This window comes from Acyrthosiphon pisum, chromosome X, assembly GCF_005508785.2.
Source record: "Acyrthosiphon pisum isolate AL4f chromosome X, pea_aphid_22Mar2018_4r6ur, whole genome shotgun sequence".
NCBI classification, from domain to species: domain Eukaryota; kingdom Metazoa; phylum Arthropoda; class Insecta; order Hemiptera; family Aphididae; genus Acyrthosiphon; species Acyrthosiphon pisum.
Window position 1 is genome coordinate 83,646,609 of NC_042493.1, and position 24,454 is coordinate 83,671,062.

The 24,454-nt window shown below is 27.4% G+C and overlaps 1 protein-coding gene across 1 annotated transcript in view; it reads right to left on the reverse strand.

Annotated features, from left to right (window-relative positions):
- The window catches only part of LOC100169186 (neurexin-1), a 285,341-nt gene that overhangs the window by 78,401 nt on the left and 182,486 nt on the right, over positions 1-24,454 (reverse strand). Inside the window, exon 4 of the mRNA XM_029490369.1 lies at positions 10,101-10,263. Coding sequence (XP_029346229.1) covers positions 10,101-10,263 — 163 coding nt within the window. The remainder of the gene's footprint in view (positions 1-10,100; positions 10,264-24,454) is intronic.

Sequence of the window (24,454 nt, forward strand, 5' to 3'; positions counted from 1 at the left end):
CTACCGGAACTGCTTATAGATAGGTACCTATTGGAGATTACTTAGCAATGGGGTCTTGAAACGAATATTTTTTTTTGTATGCACTGATTTATTATTATTTATCACTTTCGAATGTATGCACTGTAGTACTGTACTAATACCCTACGTGAACAAACGTTCGTGTGCCCTGTTTGGTTGTTTGAGCATTAATATTAAATGCATAAAAATAAGATAACACTGTCTCGTTTCGAAATATTAGATGAGGTTGCACTCAAGTGGAATTCTCAATTCGGAGTATCAGCTATACTATTTGTTTTTTTCTTTTTATTTCTTTTTATCTCAGTAAATAACTTCATATGAATTGTTCTAAACACACAACTGTTAAATTCATGTATATATCGTTAATGGTCTGGTATACACTGGGACAGAGAATACATTTTGCTTATGCAATTTAAACACAAGACAAACAGTGAGCATTATTATGAAAAGTGTTTTTATTCGATTTTATTATTACATTTTGTTGATTAATATTTCGAAAAATATTATATGGGCACAGTTTTGTGGATTTGGTTTACTAAAATAAGAGAACTTGTGTTCTTATAATTTTCCAAATGTGGTAAGTTATGATGTGTACATTTCGGAAAACTTATAGATGGATTATTTTTATAAATAATTAACTAAATACTAATGTACGAGGTTGATTTATAATATATTTTATTCTTTGACATTTAGTTTACTTTATTGAAACAATACTTTTTAAAAATATATGATAAGCATACATATTATACGTAATGATATTTATGATGATTTTATTCATATTTCAGATAAAATTTGTCTAATTATTTATGAAGTATTAAAAATTAACTGTTGCTTTAATAATGGAAAAAAATTGTAGCCAGGTCATGTTTGATGTTTTGTGAATGCTTAAAAATTACATTCAACCGTTGATATAATGAACTATGCATAAAGTCAGGTAAATTTGAATAAGTAATTATAACGTTGTTTAATACAGGCGATGCATGTAAATACACGTCTTTATAATTATATTATAGATATTTGCATTATAATATGTGAATATGTGAATCATCGGTTTAAATGGATTGTTCTAAATCGTTGGAAGTTTACTTGACTTATTAGTGATTATTTATTGTGTAAGTACAATATTCATGGTATAATAGGTATATACGTCATACGATTTACATAATGTACAAATTTCAAATACACACCGACGCACATATATTATTTTTCATAATAGATCGTATACAGTAAAATTCATCGTATTTGAATAAAAAATGTAATTTAGGTGGTAGGTACTTGCTTTATTTAAAATATCTATTAAGTATTAATATAGGTAATAATATATATTATATATTTTAAAATGCACGGTAGTATTCATATAATGAATAATGACTATTTTAAATAGTTACATTTATGTTAAAAAATCTGGTTTATTTATTTTGATAATTGTTCCTACTGTAAATATGATTTTATATTTTAATAATTCCTTAGAATTCGATAGGAAAAAAATGTATGTACCTATTTGGTATTATGTTTATAATAGAATTTGAATTCTTCTTCAAACGAAATAAATTACGTATAGTATGTGAATATTAAAAATGTATCAAATATTTATACTCGTTAACAGTAAAAAAAAAATAATATTATTGAATAAATTGAAGTATAGATTAATAAATTAAATATAAATATATAATATAATATATATAATATATAATTAAATATATTTATTTAATATACATTAAAGGAAGTTATTTAAAATGAAATATTTAGTAATAGGTATACATTATATATCGTTTATTAGTACAGCATCAGTAACATGTAGAATTCTCCCTTTACTGTTTTAATTGTAATTAATTAATAAAATAATTAATTATCATATTTATGATGACAAAATCATTTGATATTTACTTAAACATTTTCACTGATAAGACCTTATTTTTTAACATTTAATAATGACTTTATGAACATTAAAAATATTAAAATAAAAATAGTTATCACGTTCATAAAATAGGATCCTTATTGCATTGTGTAACCATACCACAAAAATACATTAGGGAAATTAAAGTAGAGAACTTAATCCGTGGTGTGGTTGAGATCCTTTAAAACAGACGAGTTTTTGTATATAAAACAATGTTCATTTCAAGAAGAATTAGCTAAATTCGTGTTTGGAATGAGATTGTACATTCGATGGTATTAACAATGCGGGAAAAAACAACACTTAGTTGGTTGTAAGTTCAATGCGAAAAATTCAAGTTTGATGTGAATAATATTAAGGGAGAAAGGAGGTGGACTAAATAATACATTTAACTCTCGAAAATATAATCGTCTCGACACCATTTATAACAGTCATATAATTTAAGATTTATTCATTTAAAAAACTTTTAATTGCATAAAGTTGTATAGTTTTTATAACTTCGATAGTTCTCCCTCGTATCTTTTTTATTTAAGGGTCCAACTTTTAAGTAACGATCAATACATTAAATTAAAACTACAAAAAGCAAATAATTTTTTTGTTAAAAAATGTTACATATCAGATTCATGACAAAATAGGAAATCGAAATAACTATTTATTTAAAAATTGGGAAATTAAGACAATAACCACTTTGCTGTACAGATTGTACAGCATGCGTCTAGTACCTAAACCTTGTAATTGAGTATGTCACTTTTTAAAGTACCTACTCTATACTATTACATATTACATTACGTGTATACTGTATTGTGTTAAATTTTAATTCAATGAACAATCCTTGCATATGAAAACGATTTTAAGCGTCAGCCTATATAGTACTAATTATATTATGATACATTTATATGACTATATTAAAGTAATTCATATTTTCCGAAAACAAAGCATTTAAAAATGTATACATGTTGTATATTATGTGTATACAGTTTAATAAAATACATTAAAAGTTTCAAGGAGGTACCAATGAATACAATTTTTGAATTACAAACAAAATAACTAAAATGTTTTTTTTTTAAATATCTAATTTCATCTAAATTTAAACTTCAAATTTATTAAAAAAATATACTTATTTGTTTTTTAATTTATTTTGTTTCAGTATGAACTACTTATAAGGAACTTCGTATTAAATGTTCATACCTTTGCTATAATAATTGAACATTTTATAAATTTTTAAATTTTAAGAGGTCTTACTTACATTACCTATTGCATAAAATATAGATAAATCGAATTAAATAATATTGACATTGGTGTTTATTTAAAATAGATGTGTGACATTTTTTGATTCTATACCTAGTTTAAATAAAATTAAATATTGTATTATTTGCCACATACTCAATGTCAAGCCTTAATGTGTGCAAGCTATTTGACATAAGTACTAAATAATATTTCTGGCTCCAATTGTAATTTTGTTACTGATACATAAGAATTATTTCTACGATTTATGTTTATTTAAATAAATTGAGTAAAATACATAATGTGTAGTGTATTGTAAAGTATAAATCAAAAAAATATTTAAAAGACGGATGTGACATTTATTATTATTTATTATTATTACTATTATTATAGTCTTATAGTAATTTTTTTTATTGGTGCCTAATCAAATGTTCACAACTTTAGTTAATAATTTTATCTTAAGATATTTTCGTTTTTGTTATTCAAATGTTATCAATTCCCTTGGCTATAAAAATAATGGTGCATAGTTGGATATGTTTTTATTATTTTTCTAAACACCCTTAAAAATAATATCACAAATGGATGCTCAGAATAATAATAAATAAAAATCACTTTCCTATAGGTCATAAAAATTCTCGGGAAAACTTTTACTATGAACACTTCGATATAGCCTGAAAAACAATAATAAGTTTCCTATACAGCAATTAATTTGATGATGGTAATTAAATGATAAAATAATACCGAAAGGAAATAATTGTCGAATTATTATTATAATTTAATTGGAGTACTTATATTATACACATTAAAATTGTATAAAAACAATATCTTTAAAAATATTTTAAATAAAATTCACAGAATAATAATTTATTTTTATTTTATTTAACTAAAATGTTAAGTTACCAAAATACAAGATTTTATCGTATTTAACATTTTTTTTTTTTGTACCAGTTAATATTTTTGTTCGTATAACCTAAATTCCTATTTTAAACAAACAAAAACTTGTTTAAATTAAATTTGAAATTTATGGTCAGTTGTTTGAGATAAAATATCATGGTATTATTTTAAAATTACGTCACAATATAAAGAAAACATTATAATGACCTAAGTTTTAGAGTTGCAATAGTGGACAATTTTTTTTATATTACAGGAAATATTTTTTTGCAATAGTTCTTTTAGCAGCCAATGTTTGCTTTTGTCTAGTATGAACTGTTGTGTATGAATTCTTCAACAAAATATTATATTTTCTTTCTAACTGTAATTTATAAATTTTTCCTACACCTAATTGAGCAACGTGAAATTCATACTTAAAAATATCATTATAAAACCAATGTGGTTACCTGCACGTAACAGAATCTAAAATTATTGAACATATATTTTATTCAATCGGATAATGAAATTAAGGTTTTTGAATAATGTAACGGATTTTCATATAGTAAATTATGTTATATATATAATTTACAAGATTGACTTAAGACCTGGTGAAAAATACATAACACCTGTAATTTTTACCTAAATATAAGACACTGCAGAATATCGATATGAAGATAATTCATGACAATATATAGTATGTTATAACGTGTATTTAATGTTTATTAACAACATTTAGCAGTCAATAAAGTTTTACATTAGCGATGTAATAATAATTCGGTAACAGTACGCATTCATATTTAAAAATATATCAGAGGACAGGGATATGAAACAAAATACAATGATTAAAACATGAATAATCTATATGAGCACCTGCATAGACAAATTCAAATTTAATCGTCAATGTATGGTATTTATTTGATTTAACTCGACGAACAATGAAATTAATCAATAACACGATGATTTTATATGCGACGACAGTTTTACGTCAATCAACGAGTATAATGTAAAAATGATAATAATCAATATTACGATACAATAATATTATATTCATACAATTTGACCGTGCCAATGAAGTTATACTTTTTGCACAAATAATCTGTTCAACGTTACCTTTGCAATGGTATAATACTATTAATTGTTGTGTAAATACTAATAATACCATGTTTTCAATAAAGTGTAATATTTTGCTATAATATGTTACTATCGTACCTATAAAGTAGTATTTAGTACCTAGTACTAGTAGTGTGTATCGAAATGACGTAATAGTTGGTCGAATATAGCAGATATTTCGATTATATAATAACCTGGCGGTCAACACCATTTAATATACGGGAATTTTGAAAGGCCACAATTTTAAAAAGACTACAACACCATAATATATTACAAATTAGTCAAAATATTTACGTTTTGACCAGTTTAAAAAATCGTGTTTCAAAACAAACATGAACTGTTTATGCCATTTAATACTATTACAGACAATAATCATATTTTTTTTATGAAATTGTTAATTTATTACATAATTATTATTAATTAACTTAGGTACTATTGTTTTTATTTTTGTTTAATCATTTTAATGAAAATATATTGTTACGTATATATTTAATGTACAAATTCAGATTTATTATTAATACTACCTACAATGAATTTAAAAGAAAAAAGCCATGTACAGTGTATATAATATCACGATCAGTCCTACTTTAATCAAAGTATGTTATCGTAATTTGTGATATACAATCGTTGTTGTCTAAATATTTAAACCTAACCTATAATCTGGTTGCTTTTGTCTCTCGACCCGCCAAATTTTCACCCTATCCAATTATACCGTTGTTGGCCACAACAATGTAACAATCCTGATAATAACGCTAAAGGTTTAGTAGAGGTGTTATATTATGATCTATATGAATATTACTTAAAATGTATGTCACACAACTATTTTCCTAAAGTTTTACTTGAATTTACCACCAGAACCCATACAATTTAATCGGAAGTACTTTACACACTACACACGTTATTTTTCAATACATAAAATAAATTGTAAATAGGTGAGCGTTGTGGAGGTGTATGAATTACACAAGAAACAACATTTCTACATGGAAGGTGTTAGTAATATTAATAGTTGTATGATATTATGCGTCCCAATTTTAGGAGCTGTCTGGCCATTAGGCAATCTTTGAGAAATAAATTACGTGTTTCGTAGGCCCATAGGTAATATATTATGAAGAATCAATCAAGAAACTTTTAAATAACATGGGACAGTATTGTGCAACACATATCTAAACTTATGATCAGTAATGAAAAAAACAGTCGGTCATAAAATGAAATCTGCATCCGACATTTTATCACACTACAAAACGCTATATTATAATATTTATGCGCTTTTGGAAGGCGATGCTAAGACGGTTGGTTTGAAATCATAGTGAATCTGGTGGCACAGACGCAGCAAAAACGGACTGTGTGAATGTTGAGGTGGATCAACAAAAAATATCATGGTTCATCCGAGATTACCACGATTTCTTGGTAAGGATAACTACGAGTTTACATAGAACCTCACTATAGAATTCCCAGAGGATCATGTTTGGAGATTTTTGATGTAGTTAGTTACCAATATTTTTATCGGTGAAATTTATCAAGACACTACACCCACGTGGTCCAAGCGTAGTAAGCAGTAAGCGCTGCCGAGAAAACCACTAATTATAATATTGTTTACAATACTTGTGGCTAACCAGTAATTGTGCAATTGTTTATCTTTAGTCTTATGAAACGGTTGTCTAATTGGGGTTTTTTTCTCCACGACCATCCCATCATCCATTTTTCAATTGCACCATTTGGCGATTTTTTTTTTTTTAGATTTTTCACGTCCATATAGCTTATACATTATATTAAACAGTGAAACGTAATTCCGATAACTGTTCTTTATTCATAAACCATAGTTTTATCGTGGTCGTTCACATATACACATATTATATATTCTAGTGCCGGGTGGTGGCTAAATGAGTCTTGAACACCTCAATCTTGACGAGTTAGGATTATGGGCCTGATGACAATTTGAGGTAGGATAGACAAAGTCACTTAATTATTCACACATTTTCTGTTGAAATAGAAAGTTTTATTTGCATCTTTGACCATTATTATATGATGTTCATGCTGCTAATTTGTTCTCTCGGGTTTATGTTGATCTTTTTTTTCCGGTCTTACCAACTATTGCAACGTTTGTCATTAATTATGTTGATCATTTCTACAACATTTGAACATTGTTACGTAATATCAAGTTAATTGGTCCAGACTGTCACATCTGGTCATAAAGCAGTTTTTTAATTTACTTTATAATTTATATTGTATCAATGTATCATTTGATGCAAATATTTTTTCCTGAAATTATAAAGGTTATCTCTGTCATGCTTATTCATAAGTCGGGTGATGTAGTTGACGTATCAAATCAACATCCAATTTCTATTATAAATCCTTTTCCAAGTTCACTGAGTCTATTATCTTGCGTAACATTCAACCTTCAGTTAATAGCAGACAGCGTGACGAGTAGCAAGGCTTCCGTCCTGAACGTTTGACACTGACATGCAATAATATGCCTTTTACTAAATACGTAATGGATGCGTTTTCAGAAAATGCCCGGGTTGATGTAATCCTTTTAAACTTTCCAAAAGCCTTCGATCAGATAAATCAAACAGCCCTACAAAATGTTTCAATTCAACTTGACTTCGGTGAGCAGTTATAAACTTGGTTTCGTTTGTACTCATCAAATAGAAAACCATTTTTAAAAGTTAATATAATAAAAGCTTCTATTCAACGGTTTTTTCTGAAATTTCACACTGGAGCCGCCTCATTTCCTTACTTTTTTCATTTATTATGAACGGTGTAAAAGATATACGAGAAAGCAAATGTTCGATATTGGTTGATGACTTAAAACTTTTTGTAAGAATCAATAATTATCGATTGCCAATGGCTAAAATAATATTATTATTATAATGCAGTGAATATATTTGGGATTCAACCACGGAGTCATACCTTGATATTCGTAAATGCAGTTCTATGTAATTTTTTAGATCTCATTCACTATTATTAATTTATCATAATGTCAGTGGAACTATGCTTAAACGTGCAGGAAATTTCGCTTAGGTTTACCCGGAATATATTGAAAATATATCACTTTCCTTCTGATCATATCCTTGTTATTTTATTTCTAAAGTTGTCCTCGATATCTAACAATAAGTGGTAAGAAGCTGATTGGGTTTTTAAGCAAGTTACTATCAGAATAAATAGTTTCTCTGTCCCTCTTTCACTGAATAATATTTAATGCTTCTTCTTTTTTTCACTTAATACATACCCTTTATCCTTTATTCCTTTCACTGCATCAGTATACACCATGACATCATACAACCATAAATTATGTTTGAACATAAGGAAGATTTGGTCTATATAAATGTTTGATTAAATTAGTTATAATAAACCATTTTTCAATTATATATTTTTACAATTAAAATAATAGGTTGGGGGGAGGTGAATTGAATACTAACAGTTTATAGTAATCATAGTACAAAATAAGTACTAATATTTACATGTGGGTGGATATATATATATATGTATATTTTATACAATTTACTTCTGAAGTTTCGGCCCAAAGCCAATATCATCATTCAAAAACACACCAGTTAAAAATAACAGTCAAAGATTGTTACCATTTGAGTACTATGTATACTTCTGTTTCTACATAAAAAAATATTTTCGAAATAGATTTAAAAGCACAATCGTGAAGGAGGTGTGTTTTGGTTCGAGCACGTAGTGTTATTTAAAATATTATAGACTTATTGTGACTAAACGCAACTATGTGTTTTTATAATAAAATAATATCAAAATTCCAAATAACTCCAGACAAACAATCCGTCATTCGATCGACCAAAAATGTGGCATGACAAATCTGAAGATGCATAGATCGCTAGGGTGTTATCAAAAACTGAAGGAATTCGTTGGAATATTTGTCTTGGATAAAGAAATATAGAAGATGGGGACTTTATACAACTATGATTATTTATTATATTATACTGAACTATTTTATAAATGTATATATGTCCTTATAAACAATGATAAAGGAGAGAAATTTACATATTGATTTGCTCACATTTATTAATACAAAATAAATAGTAAATATATACAGCATAGAAAAAAATCGAACCAAAGGATATTGGTAGATGGTGACCAATCTCGATGGGTATTAATCGGAAAACTGAACGATGTACCATATTATAGTTTAGTTGGTCGACGATAACGGCAAGACTACACTAAATATACGAACCGTAAAATATTAAATATTATATATATATATACATTAGTGTTGACAGCGGCAAACGGGATGAACAGTACGACAGATGTCGAAGTATGAATGGATTAAAATATATGTCGGCAGTGACATTGGAAAACAGTAGATATAACATGTACGATGGGCATTAATGGTGACAACAGCAAGACCAAACGACACGATTGTTATTTTATTAACACAATCTCGAATCACAATATTTGAATGCACAAATACACTTGCAATCAATGTGAATCCAATAATAATTTTAAAAAAACGTGCGCAAGGCAAAGGCGGTGGATAGAGGACTTGATGGACGGTACCGCATCCACACAACCACGCTATTGATACCCTGCTATATTACATTGTTTGGAATAAAATATAATAATTTCAAAATACAATTTTTTGTTTACATTTTATCCCAGGGTCATAATAGTAATTAAATATAGAATACTATTAGATATTTCGGAAGGTAGTTTTATTTTTTAGATTTGTCGATTTGGAAAAAAATACAGACGACTAATAAAATATACACAATATAATGTACCTATGCGTATTTTAAATATAACTGAATATCAAATATACTGAGCTTATTTAAAAAAAAAATCAAAACATATCACGAACTTAACGATTTACATGGTAGATTGCAATGACAAAAATAATATATAATATATTATATATACCTATACTATATAGCCATAGGGGCTCATTAGAATTACTTTCTCGTCAGCATTTCAAGTGACGCTTAGAAATTCCGTTTACTCGACAATAATAAGTATGCACACGTACCTATCTCGCAGTATGCCCCTTCAAAATTTTTATCGCGGCATTGACATTTTGGCCCATCGTCTGTAGATATGCAAATTCCGCCATGTTGACAAGGGTCGTGTTTTTCACAGGCATCTGAATTACCTCCACCACGGTGATGTCCATTAATTCCTCCATTGGTAACCTGTAACAAAATGTAACGAAATGTAATTTTTGATAAAACCAGTTGTGGAATGCCAAGAAAATAAAACTAAATAACCAACGATCACTTTCCCTCCATTGACTCATACGAATCATTGTCACATCTTAGTAAAAATTTAAAAATTACTTAATAATATTCAACATCAAAAAAGTGTGTTAAACAGATAACTGTTCCACATAAACAATTTTACAAATTAAATGCAATAATAAATCATTGCGATTGAAAAACCATTTACATATTATGTAGTTCTATGTTTTAAATACCGAGTGAAGTCTTATTACAAATTAAATATTTGCATGATGGTACATAATATTATATTTTACAATTGTTTTTGTTTTGCCACTTTTAACAAGAATTTAAATGTATTATCAGAACAATTACCTACTTCATAAAAGTATGATCAATTTATTTTTTTTTTCAATACCCCAGAAAGTAATATATAGTCATACAAAAAAAGTATACAAACATTTAATTAAGTACACAAAATAATACGCAATTAGCAAATTTAAATCAAAAGCTAATCATTGAAAACTCTCCTACTATTTTAGTCAAAATTATTATTGTTTTAATTTTAAAAACAATAATTTTAATTAATAAATATAAATAGTTACTTATTCTGATTGTTGTATTTTTTATAACACAAAATAATTTAATTTTTGTTTTGTTTTGGCTTTAAATTACAACAAAAAGATTTTGTTATACGCTTTGAATAAAAATAGATACAATTAATTATCTTCACCTTTTTAAATTTTCGTTTTGTTATTTTTTTTCTTTTAAACGGATAATGTTAACGTTAAGGTAAGCCGGTAATTTCTTACAGTCAATAATTTTATACAACATGGTAAATGTGGTTACAAAAAAAACTGTGTAATAAAAATGTGTGCATCTATATGCTAATAAATATTAAACAAATTATATATATATATATAGAAAAGATGAGAAACATTTAGAAGAAAAAAATGATGACTGATAAGTATTATGATTTTGTTTATAAATTTATAATTTGTTTTGAAGTAATGTTTCACTTTATTATTAAATAAAATTTGTATTTTTTGAGTTTTGTAAATTATATAGTACCTACCTTAGGATTATTGTAATTTATATTTAGTTTACAGTTTAATCTTATGATTATGTAAGAAAAAAAATTATCATACGATAGTAATTATGTCAATCACTTATTACAGATTAATAACTATAACTTAAATACGATTATTTTATAATATTACCATAGTTTAGGAAAATAGTAATCATAATATTATATGTCATTAAATTGGTTGGATGATTACTAAATTACTGCTGTTTCATTTAAAAGTTGAAAAATTAAAAATAATAACCGTAATATTAAATTTCTATGCAAATGTTACATTAAATAAAAGACACCATAGAAATATTATATGACATACATATGACTGTAGGTACATATTATGATGTATATCGTACGTTATAATATAATATTGTACAGTCATACAGGTATATAGTATTATATTATGCATGGGCTGTAAATAAGAATGTAAAATGTATTTGCATTTTGCTCCGTTACACATACTTTTCAAAATTATAATATGTTCAAAATGTTCATATTATATACGTTTTGCTATCTACAACCTTGAGTTCCACGTATTGTAAAAAATAAATGAATAGATGGTGAAAAAAAATTCATATTTATTTGCATAACTATATAATTTTATAGTGATCGTGATACCGTAGCTACATAACATGATGTACCTATAAAATGAGAGTTCGAAAACTTTTGTGTATTTGCCATATTCAATCATTTATATCGTAAATGATATTTTTTTATATATACTTTCCTACTTTATTATCGCTATTAAATAGAAAATAAAGTGAATTTAATCGAAAATCATAAAACTACTGTTTTACATTTTGGTAAATCAATACCACCTATTTAATAGATTGATTGAAAAAAAACATTTTTAATTGAATATTTTTTTTCGGTAGATTTAAAGTAAAATATTTGAATATATATGTGACGCCAACACTTATGCATATTATATGACGTGATCAAAATTAATTATCATCATAATTTGTACGGTTGTCTAAAAGGTAATATAAATAATATTTACTTGTTGATAACATATATTATACACGCACATATAATATTATATAGTATAATATGTTTAAAAATGAATTCGATTATTTTAGTAACATAATATCGATTAAATAAATCGAAAAAAAATATTTATTGGATTTTTAACTCATACAGCAGTAAAATTGTACGTCTACTGGTGTATTACGTGGGTAATTAATAACAAATTGTTTATTTATTATATTATTATGCACTATACGTAATCACTAACGTGGTTGTTGTAAGTGCAGTCACGATCCTTCAATATGTTCTTAAGCCCCAATGTGACGACAATAAATTTAAAACCAACAGACTTAACTTAATCATAAACAACAAATAGAGCATTTATTTTATGATGTCAGAATGTGTTAAAATAGAACATAAACGTTACTTTTGTCGTGTTAAAATTACTTAAAATCTCTATACATATTTTTTTTTCTGCTCGCAATGTAAATGAAACTTTAATCACTGGTAAAAGCCAACATACAACATAATATAAAATCGTGTAGTTTAACATTATAACTACTACAACAGAAAAAAAGATAACCGTCGAAAAATGTCTTTTCTAAATAGTGAAAAACCTTTACGTTTAAAAGTTGTGTAGGAAACCATAATAATTAATAAAACAGTGATTGAAAAAATGTTATCCTCATTATATTTGTTGTTAACTTTATTGGGTTGTGTTGATTTCTCAGAAATTATTACCATACAGTAATAACAATTTAGTAAAATTGTTTTATAAATTCCAAAATTGTGATGAACAACACAATATATCGTTGTCCATAATACATTTTTGAGTAATTATTAATCTTGAATTTAAGCATCATTATACCGCTTCAAAAAATGCGACCTTTTTATCAGTAAAATAGTATGAACGCAGTTTTCGTACTTTACAAACCACCTCAGATCCAGACTCTATTAATACCTACTGAATTGTTTAATGGACTCACGTATAGCTTAATACATAGTTTTTGGTCATTCATTGAATAACAATTTACGTAAACCAATTCAATTTCATTGAATAATCATTCATATAGCTATAATATAATGTGATTTTATAGTGCTTTAAAACTCGTGCGATCATCAATGATAGAATAATCGAAATAATCTCACAAAAAAATAAAGTAATATAAACAGAAGGTATTACCGTGTTGTTAATATGTTACACTTAAATATAAGGTACCTAAAAAGGTACAATTAAAATGCATGATGATCAACACGGTTTCTTATTAATTTTTTACTAACGAGTAGTCAGTGTATAAGGCGCTTAAAATCTTTTAAAAGCTTATAAAATCCTTGTTGTTTTCCAGTTGCTCTACATATAAAATATAATATAGTAGTGTTTATAGTATTTATCATCCTTAGTTTAATGGCTATATTTCTATTAGCGATAATATTTTGAGTTACGTTATTGTACAATGTACGTCAATATACATCCGATAATGTATAATAAAAATAGTAGTTATAAACATAATTAATCTTACATGGTGATAATGTGATAATTAATAATTATTGCTTGATAACAGTAAGACTAAAATGCATTTTTCTATTTTATCTGTTCAGTATAGAGCTGTAATACCAACATTTATTATGAGAATGTCATATGCAAGTAAATAATTAAAATGGCTTCATATATGAATTTGTTGTATTATAAAAAACCACATTTAGGGATAGTAATATCTATAATTTTCAAATATTTTAATTAATGAATAATATAATCACTGTTACATAATATACGTAGATGCCTATGCGTTTAAATTAGGTACTTATTCAAATTTTCTCTTTGAAAATTCAGAATTTTACTCATCGACTATTTTATTGTATTTAAAATATGTGTATTATACTTTCTAATTTAATTTTTTTTCACGAATTTCAAATTATTTGTGCTTATTGTCTTCCAAGAGTTCAATGACTGTAATGAAAATGATCATGTTTTTTATAACTCATCGTTGGATACCCTTAATTATAGTAAAATATGAATTTCAATACAAATTTTTTATCTTATCGTTTCATTTACCAATGACAATTAATATATTTTTATACACATTTTATTTCAATCAATAAAACTATCACATTTAAATTTATTTTTTCAAAGTTTCTTCAACTATAGTTATAATACGTGGTATATTATGATACCTATTAAATGATACAACAACATATTGATTACATTTTGAAACTGTAAACAGAAAATGTAAGCAAACTGTTTAAAAGATAAAACAAAAAAAATTTAGACCAAAAAAAAATGGATTAGGCCCCGTAAGTATTATAATTTACAATATTATAATTAAGGAAAAACTATGAGGATTGAGGATACAATGTTTTTATTATTTTTATTAGACTCTGTGATGAAACAGCTTGAAATTTAGTGCATGCATAATATTTAGTCAGCACAATGTCAAACCCTTCCATAAATTTAAATAAATAAATCTAATTTTTAAGTTATGCAAACTAAAAAAAATGAATAATCGAAAATACCTATGTATTTTCAAACATAATATTGTCTACTTTCTGGTACCTATTTGCAATACTGAGCACTTGTCTTGTTTGGAGTTGTCAAATGGCTATTTAATGTTTTTTTTTTTTTTTATCTGCTATGAATATTGTTGTACTATCGTCTTTGAAAATAAAAAAAATAAAATTAGAAATATGAAATAATAATTATGAGTTATGACAGTACATAACAGCACTGAGGTGTACTAATTAAACAATATCATACATTATAATATATATTATAGGTATATATTTGACGTAATATGAACTAACACCGGATATAATATTATATGCACGTGTACGAGTTTAAATGAAAGTTTGTCGAGTAATTATTAAGTATGCAGATTGTTTGTATTGAACAAAAGCCTTATTATAAATACGACGCGTTTGAACGTTTGGCTGAACTAGCACTAATAAACTCTTTCGGAAATAATGGCGGAACAAGCAGGAAACGCATATTATAATAGTTTTTAGGACTGAACAAACTGGAATCTTTAAAAATTTCATTTTTTTTTTTTAAACAGATATAAGTATAGCAACAGTTTTTATTTTTTTTTTAAATTTTTTAAATCACGGGTTTTATTTGCTTTGTATACATAATATAATTTCATGGCTATAAATCCGTTTGAAGCCTTTACCTCACGGGTTTATGAAGGCGGTTGCCCTCTCTAACGCAGCCTTATAAATACGAAATTAAACTGCATACCCCCGCGAATTGCTATTCTAAATTGAAAAGCACTGTCTACCACGATTTGGAGAGTACAATATTATATATTAAGTTATTATATCCTATATTACTATCATTATTATTATGAGTACGGGTATTGCTTTTATTTTTATACGGCTGAGTTCTTAACGGAAACCAATCCACCGCCACAAAACGTCTTTTTTTTAGCATCCACCTGTCGGGCATGCTTTCACCATTGTCGTCTCAACGGTACCCTTAGCCATGGCATCAGCCATTTTAGCAAATATATAGGCGTATGGTATTTTCTTTCCGGTCTACCGCCAGATGCCATTTTCTGTCATCCAACCGCAGCAAGCCCTCACCAAACTATAGATAGACCGACGTCAAGTCACATCCACCCTCGTGTCAGTTGGTCCTAGCAGAAGCGTGAAATATAAAGCAAAATTCATAATAAACGGAAAATAAGAAAGAAAATAACAACTCGCATATTTCACCGCACGCGTTGCTCCGGGTCACCACTTTACCCTGCGTCAATAACCCCCCCCCCCCATTTAAGAGTCCATTCCCTCACACCTACCGCTCTTTTCTTTAACACTTTGATATTTTATCACTCGACTCTGTCCTCTCTCCTACCCCCCTCCCAACATCCACCAAACCTCACTCAACCCTCTTTATCGTCATAATATTGCATCGACGACGTCATCGTACTACTACTACTACTACTACTACTACTACTACTACTACTACTACTACTGCTACTACTACTACTACTACTACTACTACTACTACTACTACTACTACTACTACTACTACTACTACTACTACTACTATTACTACTACTACTATTACTACTACTACTACTACTACTACTACTACTACTACTTCACCCACTACACAGTACCTAGCAATATATTATATGTTATATGTATAATATAGTTATATTATAGTCGTATTATAGTAGTATAGTTGTAGACCGCACGCGCCAATATTGATCTGTGGATGTGGTGGCGGTGACTGAGACTCCCTCGGGTTGGCGTTAAAAACGAACGTGCAGAGAGGGTGTGATGTTGAGGAGTGATGCGGTCGGGGGTTGTATGTATAGCCACGGTCGACTGGCGGCTACCCCTCCGGTCCAGCAGATGGTGGATCGCCCAAACCACCATATACCCCTTGTGCCAACACCGCCACAGCCACCTACCGTCCACGAACGTTGCACCGACCGTATATACATCACATGCACGCACACTCATACGACTTCTTATTCTTATTTTTCTTCTCCGTTTCCGCGTGTCTCCGCATCGCCAGAATCTGAAAACTTGGCGGCATCGAGACAACAATACAATGCTATACCAGCAGTCACCAGCTGCGCACGCTGTTGGATGGGTAATGACAATATGTTATATTGACGGTACAATATCCGATTATATCACTGTTAACTACAACATGTTATATACAATCGTATATTATGGAGGTAATAGGCTTATCTATTGTAGATGAGCCATAGGTCCTCCGAACGGTTTCCGCATAATAATAATATTATTATATCACATCGTGTTAGTGGTACAATTTATTTTTCGCCGACAGCATTGTTTTATTATTATTAATATTGTTTTTGGCTCGCGATGGTCTGCCACCAGAAGCAGGCTGCAAGACGCAAATAATAATAATACAAAAAAAAACATAATATACGATTAACTAGAGCGCCCTCAACCAATATTATTTTATACCGTTCTAACGTTTGATTTCCATTGTCTTGCATCACAAACCTATGCATATACACACGTATCTGAAGTCTGTTCATCGAACGCGTCTGTTTAGATTTCAAACAACTATAGCAATCACTCGCTGTGGGCCATAAAATCTCACGATTTAAATTAATAGTGTCCATTGAAGTTTTTAAATATTCTTCATACATTTATTATATATTATTTATTATACGTTTACTCGTGTATGCATGTCACTATAATATTACATAGTATTATATTATATTAATAAATTGTGGTACACCACCACATTACATTTATGTTTCACTTCGTTTTATATAAAGTACAGTTTTGTGACGAGTATGTATAACGCTTTACTGCATTCGCTCATGAAAATATGTAAAATGCATAATATTACTATGACGTGTTAAGTCATGTTTCCTATCGTAATATAATTTGAATTACTCATATATGATTAAATAACACCGTTCATACATTTCTGCTTCATCTTTGTCACATAGTCACACGATAACAAGCTATAACTATGTTTAAAATGTTTACTTTTTTTTATTATTTTCCAAATACATTTTTTTTTACGATAATACATGTATAGCAAATAATATTAAGTTACGTTATAGCCTTATAGTTATTAGATTTACAATATACCACAGTGCATTGTTATTTAAATTTTGATAATACTAGGGGTGTAAACAACCGATTAAACAAATTATACTTAAATAGCATATCAGATAAAAATGTTTTGAATTCGCTGGGGAAGTTTAAAAAAATACGAATTCAAACAACAACATTTGTATGCTACAACTATTTTACATTATTAAAGTTATATTTGTACTTTAGTTCATGTGTTTAAAGTTCAAAATATATTAATTTAAAAGCTATAAATTCTTCACCCCGCTTAGAATTTAAAATATGTAAAAACAGGACGTTTGATGAAAAACAAGTTTTAAAAAAAAAATCGATTTTTTTATTTTCTTGTAATTATGAAAACGAATATCCGTAGATACTTGAAGTTTTAACCGAATATTTAGATTCTTTTCATGTATGAGCTCTTATTAAAATTTTCCGGTAGGCCGAATATGCCTATTCACCACTGAATAAAAGTAATAAGTAGTAAAAATGTTTAAAAAAAATATATCTCTAAGGGAAATCCGGAAAAAACCATATTACTAACATCTATTAAACCTTTAAAATTTTTTAAAAAAATCAAATATGATTGAATAATTTTTTTAGAATATTGTTATCAACATTATTATATACGCAATAAATTATCGTTAGAATTATAAAAATCAAATTTTTGAGAGTACTCAAATACAAGTCATAGTACATGATATATAATATTCATAACAACAACGGATAGTCGTTATAAGTTTTAAAATATCATGCATAAAACTTGCAAGCCATATTACAGTAAAACAAAAAATATTATTTACTATTTAATCACATTATATTATATACTGTTTGTACGATTATTTTGTAACTTATAGAACGAAAAGTAATAAAAACAAAACAACAAACATTTAACTTTTTTCTGTATAAGTGACTTAATATACTTTGTAAAAGGACCCTTATTAATTATTTTTAAGTACATAAGCACACAATCATCACATAACATAAATAGTTTTAAAAATAAATGTTATAGTTTCTTTAATAATATTATATTATACATGGACACGTCATTATGGTATACCTATATTATATTATGAAATACGATTTTTCTCCAACGGTTTCATCCCACAAGTAGGTGGTTTCAGAACAACAGCAGTTTAAATAAATGAATTAACAATATTTTTTTTCAAATCATACTGCTCAAATATAATCTATCTTTTACTTTGGTAAATTTAAACAATTTGAATGCATATCAAATGAAAAGTTTAAGTATTTTAATGTTTCACTTCAAAATATTAAAAAATTCGGTGATTGTATTTTGTGATAGTGGATATCTGAGCGGGATTGTATTACAAACCAGGTTAATGGTCATCAAAAACAATATTTTTATCATAAATATGTTTTTGTGCTGGGTACAAATATTTTTATTTTCTAACCAGTTTTGCGTAACGCTTTGTTTATCACCATAGAAATGAATAAAATGTAAAAATTATTTAATTTCCAGTAGATTCATATGCACAATTAATAGTTACTTATTAATATATATTTATAATTCATACATTTTCTTAGGAATGGAAAGTATCGAGTTGCATGATAGGTTTGCACCAACACTTTCATCATGATTTTTAATAAATTATTTAAATATACTAGATAATTTATATGATAACATTTTTTTGTATATCGACTAGATATTGAGAAAACCATATTATACGGAATTGCCTCTCGTAATGGATTAAACCAATTTTATATAAAAATATATTGGCTTATAACCAGGGCTTGAAACTGGTTTCAAATCCGATTTCAAAAACCGGCATAAGTCGTTGAAAACCCGGAACCGAAAACAAAATCAAAAAAAAAAAGACGGGAAAAAATTCAAAACGGGTATTAAACTCAAAACCGAAACAGAAAAAAATTGGAAGCCGGTTTTCAAAATCAAAACCAAAATCGAAACCAAAACTAAAATTTTTTCAATCGTTTTCCAACCCTGCGTATAATGGGCTTTATTATTTTATATTATAATAATATTATTTGTTAAATGTGTATGAACTCAAACAACTTATAAATTTTATACATAACAACTTTATTTAAACTGCTATCGTTATTACCTAAAATAATTTAAATATCTAGTTTGCTCTTATTATAAAATGTATTTTCTTTATTGTTCACAAGATATAGAATCATATTTTCTAGTTTATATTCAAAAGCATCAATAAGTAAAATATATAGCATATAAACTGCTACAGCACGTTATATAATATTTAAATAAAGCGATATAACAGTACTACAGTAGTCAGTAGATGTTATACTCTGTGGACATTACATTATTATGATACTTTTACTTGACATTTTAAAAGTTTCTTAGCATTAACATAAAATTTACCTATGTAAATGCAAAACTTTATACAATTTAAATTTTAATTATTGATAACATCTTATTTAAATAAATAAATATGAACATGGTATTTGAAAAAAGTTTAGAAACTTTATTGAATTCGTAATAACAAAATTTTTTTTTAGCAAATTAAATAGGATTTTTACCAGATGATTAGTCAAAACTACAACGATTTCATAAAGAAACTTTATTAAAACACAATAAGTGTAAAAAAAAACCTTTTATGTATGTACCTACCTAATATATTTTTTAAAGAAGTAAATACGAAGGCTTATTATAAATATGGCAATAATTTTCTTTAGCACTTTAATTTTATTCAAAGATAATATGGAAATATGGTGATATAATAATATGAAAAATAATATTAAATAATATATAGTCATTTTCCACGCTAATCCAAGATTATTCATACAATACTTACATACTGAAATATTAAACATCATGGTACCCGATTCTATTTATTCAACATAGTTTTTTTTATGTATTTCGTATAATTAAATCATAAATATTTACCCGTATGCAAGTTATTTAAAACAATTAGTGTATATATGTATTAAATAATATATCACTATCAATGAATATCAGTATTTGTTTTTTTCATTTTAAATCATAGACAATATTAAGTACAATAGTGCATATACTGGCTACTGTATATTATAATATGTTACAATAGATAAAATCTCATAATCCACACTGATTATAATATAATTTGTAACTAACTACCTATATTCTATATTTAATAGGTTGAAAACAGATTTATTCATATAGCGTGTATTTGTTTACTAAACTTAAATAGGTATATGCTACTTACGTATAAATAAATAAACTAACAACTTTGTGATGTACCAATAACCGAGAAGAAATTAATATTTAAATGGATCAGATACCGTGGTTATAAGGATCAGCCAATGACCGTTATGGGAGTGCCATTAATTGTAGAAGAAAAATGATGTGCGTGTTTTTCTTCAGTCTTTACTCGTTTTACATTAATTTTAACTCCAAAATTAACAACCAATGTAAAACAGCAAATAAGTGCTAGTCGACTATTATATTATATATATTTTTTTCTAACGGCTTTCCTTTTTTACGACGCTATGATACGTTGTACTTAATACCCATTAGATATTTGTTAACCCACTCGTTCAACTGCAGTGTTCTCTGGATGCTGTGTTTTTAATTATTTGTTAAATTAATATTATTTCATGGCTGTTTGATCTCCTGCGTATTAAAACAACAAAGCCAAGACGAAGGATAAACAACAAGCAAAAGGAACAGACCAAAAAAAAACCACCCAACAGGGCAAAATCGATCATCACGTTTTCGCGTTTGTCACGGATATAGGGTGACTCATTCTGGTATAACAAAATACTTTTCAGGGTGTAGTTAGATTATGGAAGAGTTAAAAGGGTACGTGTTTGGAATAACGGATATCTAATCTGACCACTGAGTCGAATATAGAACGAAAACGGGACCTGCGTGCAACTACAAGGCGATATTGTAAAGTCCACCGTTGGTTCGGACGTTATGATACAGCGATGGTGCAGTGTCTTACCTGGCGTGACGTCAAAATATTATAAATATATCGCTACCATCCCGGCTTAAACAATAGGTAATAGGAGGATCACACACGCACGATTTATACACGCAAAGCTCTATATTATCATACACAAAGCGCTTGTGTGTACCCAATATACAGACACGTAAAGCCATTATCTCACAGCAACAGTACAATATTATTCGTGAGTATTATCATTGATAAAATTTCTCATCATCGTTACCACAATATATTGTATCACTGACTGATATCCCGTCTAAAAACTGACCAAAAGCTAACGCGTGTTGTCAAGTCTACTTAATATTCTAGTCCAGTTGAGTCATACCTTTATGTCGTATTCAGAGGTTGCTTCATCTGTTTCCAGCATAAAATATACCTATTTATTATTTATTAGTATTTGAACGGTAGAACACTTCGTCTTAGTTTTTTGTAAGCTCACAAAAGTTAAAAATGATGACCCTGTTCGATAGAGAAATGTTGTAATTTCCCGATGCAATATCAATATTGTCTTTGCATTTTGGGACAATCCTGGACATTCTAGACTTCATGCTTAAGACCCCTTTCTAAGCGCAGGTACGTCGGTCTAATTTCGTCGCAAATACTTATTAAATTAGGATGAAGTGTATAGGCAGTGAGCATTTTGATTATCATATCCAGGTCTGATATTTTATTGATATATTTTAATGTTTATAATATTTATTTATAATATCTGTTATTATTGTACGATATGTTATTATTGTTATTCACCATTGTTTTAAAACAAATTGTGTTCATTTTTAATAAATAATAATGATAATAATTTAAAAAATGTATATTATGAAATCATATAGGTAAAATTATAGAACCATACATATTTCATCTACTTTTATAACTTACGACTACTATAATGCATTAATTAAAATAGTTTTAATTTAAATGGTGTCGAGTAACGTTCGTTATTTTATTTGGTATTAATAATTGTAATAGTTTTATTAGCTGGACATACGAAGATTGACAGAAACGAATTAAACAGCTGTATACTATACGTATATTCATATATTTATAACCAGTCAATTTAATAACGCTGAATGATATTTGTATGTAGTATATGTACAATTAGAATATTAGAGTAACGGCACTAAATTATTCAATTTCGTGGTCCGTTTGAGAGAAGGCGAAAATATTGAATTATTCAATAAACTATAATGTTATCATGTTGTTTTAAAAGCACGTCTATAACTTGCACAGTTGTTTCAAATTTGATAGAGTTATTCAATTATTGTATAATAAATGGACTCTGACCGCTTAAACACATTTTAATATGATTTCATAATATGACATTGAATTTAACTACTGCCAATACTTTTTATAATATTGATTGATACTAAAAATTATTTTATTTGTAATAATAATGACTAATGTTATCTTTAAAATATTTTTTTTTTGTTTTAATTTTAATTTGTACGTGTAATGAACAATATGAACCTACCTATAAGATGTGACATGAATATTAAGTGTGTAATATGTTGGGTATTCTAACACGTTTTTGTTTATTAATGAAATGCCGTGAATTTATTTGTGTTTTTATACTAGCTGTATTGTATACGTGCAGCTTGTAATGCTATAGAGTGACTTAAAATGCATTTTAAATTTCATTAATAATATACAGCACCGTAGACAATTAGTTTGTCTTCGGCAATATACTGCACTGGCTAGCACATAATGTTTGCTCGGAAATTTAATGTTTGGCCATAAAATGTTTGTACTCAAGCCAGTGATAAACTTGGTTAGTTTTAACGACTAGCTAATATATTATATAACTATTATCTGCGGTATGTACACGTACTAGGTTCCGAATGTTTCCTATTGTTAGATTTATGTGGTCTCTAATCAGTAGGGACCCTAAATGCATTAGCTACGAGTTTGGACTGCACTCTTCCCTGGTCCCAAGAGAATATTTTACTCTAATGCGTGTATAAGTGCTGATGTTACATAACAAATTAAGTGAATAAGTGACATGAAAATTATTAAGTCGTTGTAATGTTAAATTAAAGGATACATGACAATATTGATGCTGATGAATATATTATCTGTGTTTAATATTATTACCTAGGTATGTAAGAATCAAAACACAAACAAAAACAAGTGTCATGTATTACATGCGAATTTAATTATATAGGTATTCACCAAAAATAGAAATAAAACTACTTAATAATACTTGGTAGGTAATTAAACTAAAATAATGGTAGTTGAATAATTTATAATGGTTATTACAATATACAGTATCCAATCGATTTGTGATTGTGGTAAAAGTATAGTAATGTTTGTCAATTTTATAACGCGTTTTTTATCCGTGGGTTAATCTATTTGTTTTTATTTTATTTTTCAGATAATATGACATTTATTACAATAGAGATAATAATTTAATGTGTAGAATATTTATATTATTGTTATTATCATTATTATAATAAATGTATTTTTTATTCATATTTCATTGTAAAGCGAAAAAATTAAACACAATGTCCACTCTCGTGTTATAACTCAAATATTATCCACTTTTTATCACAAAAATCTTTTAGCATTTCAATTATATTTTATTTTATTTCAGTGTTAACATGGAAACGACACCAAAGGCTCTACATAATTATAATTA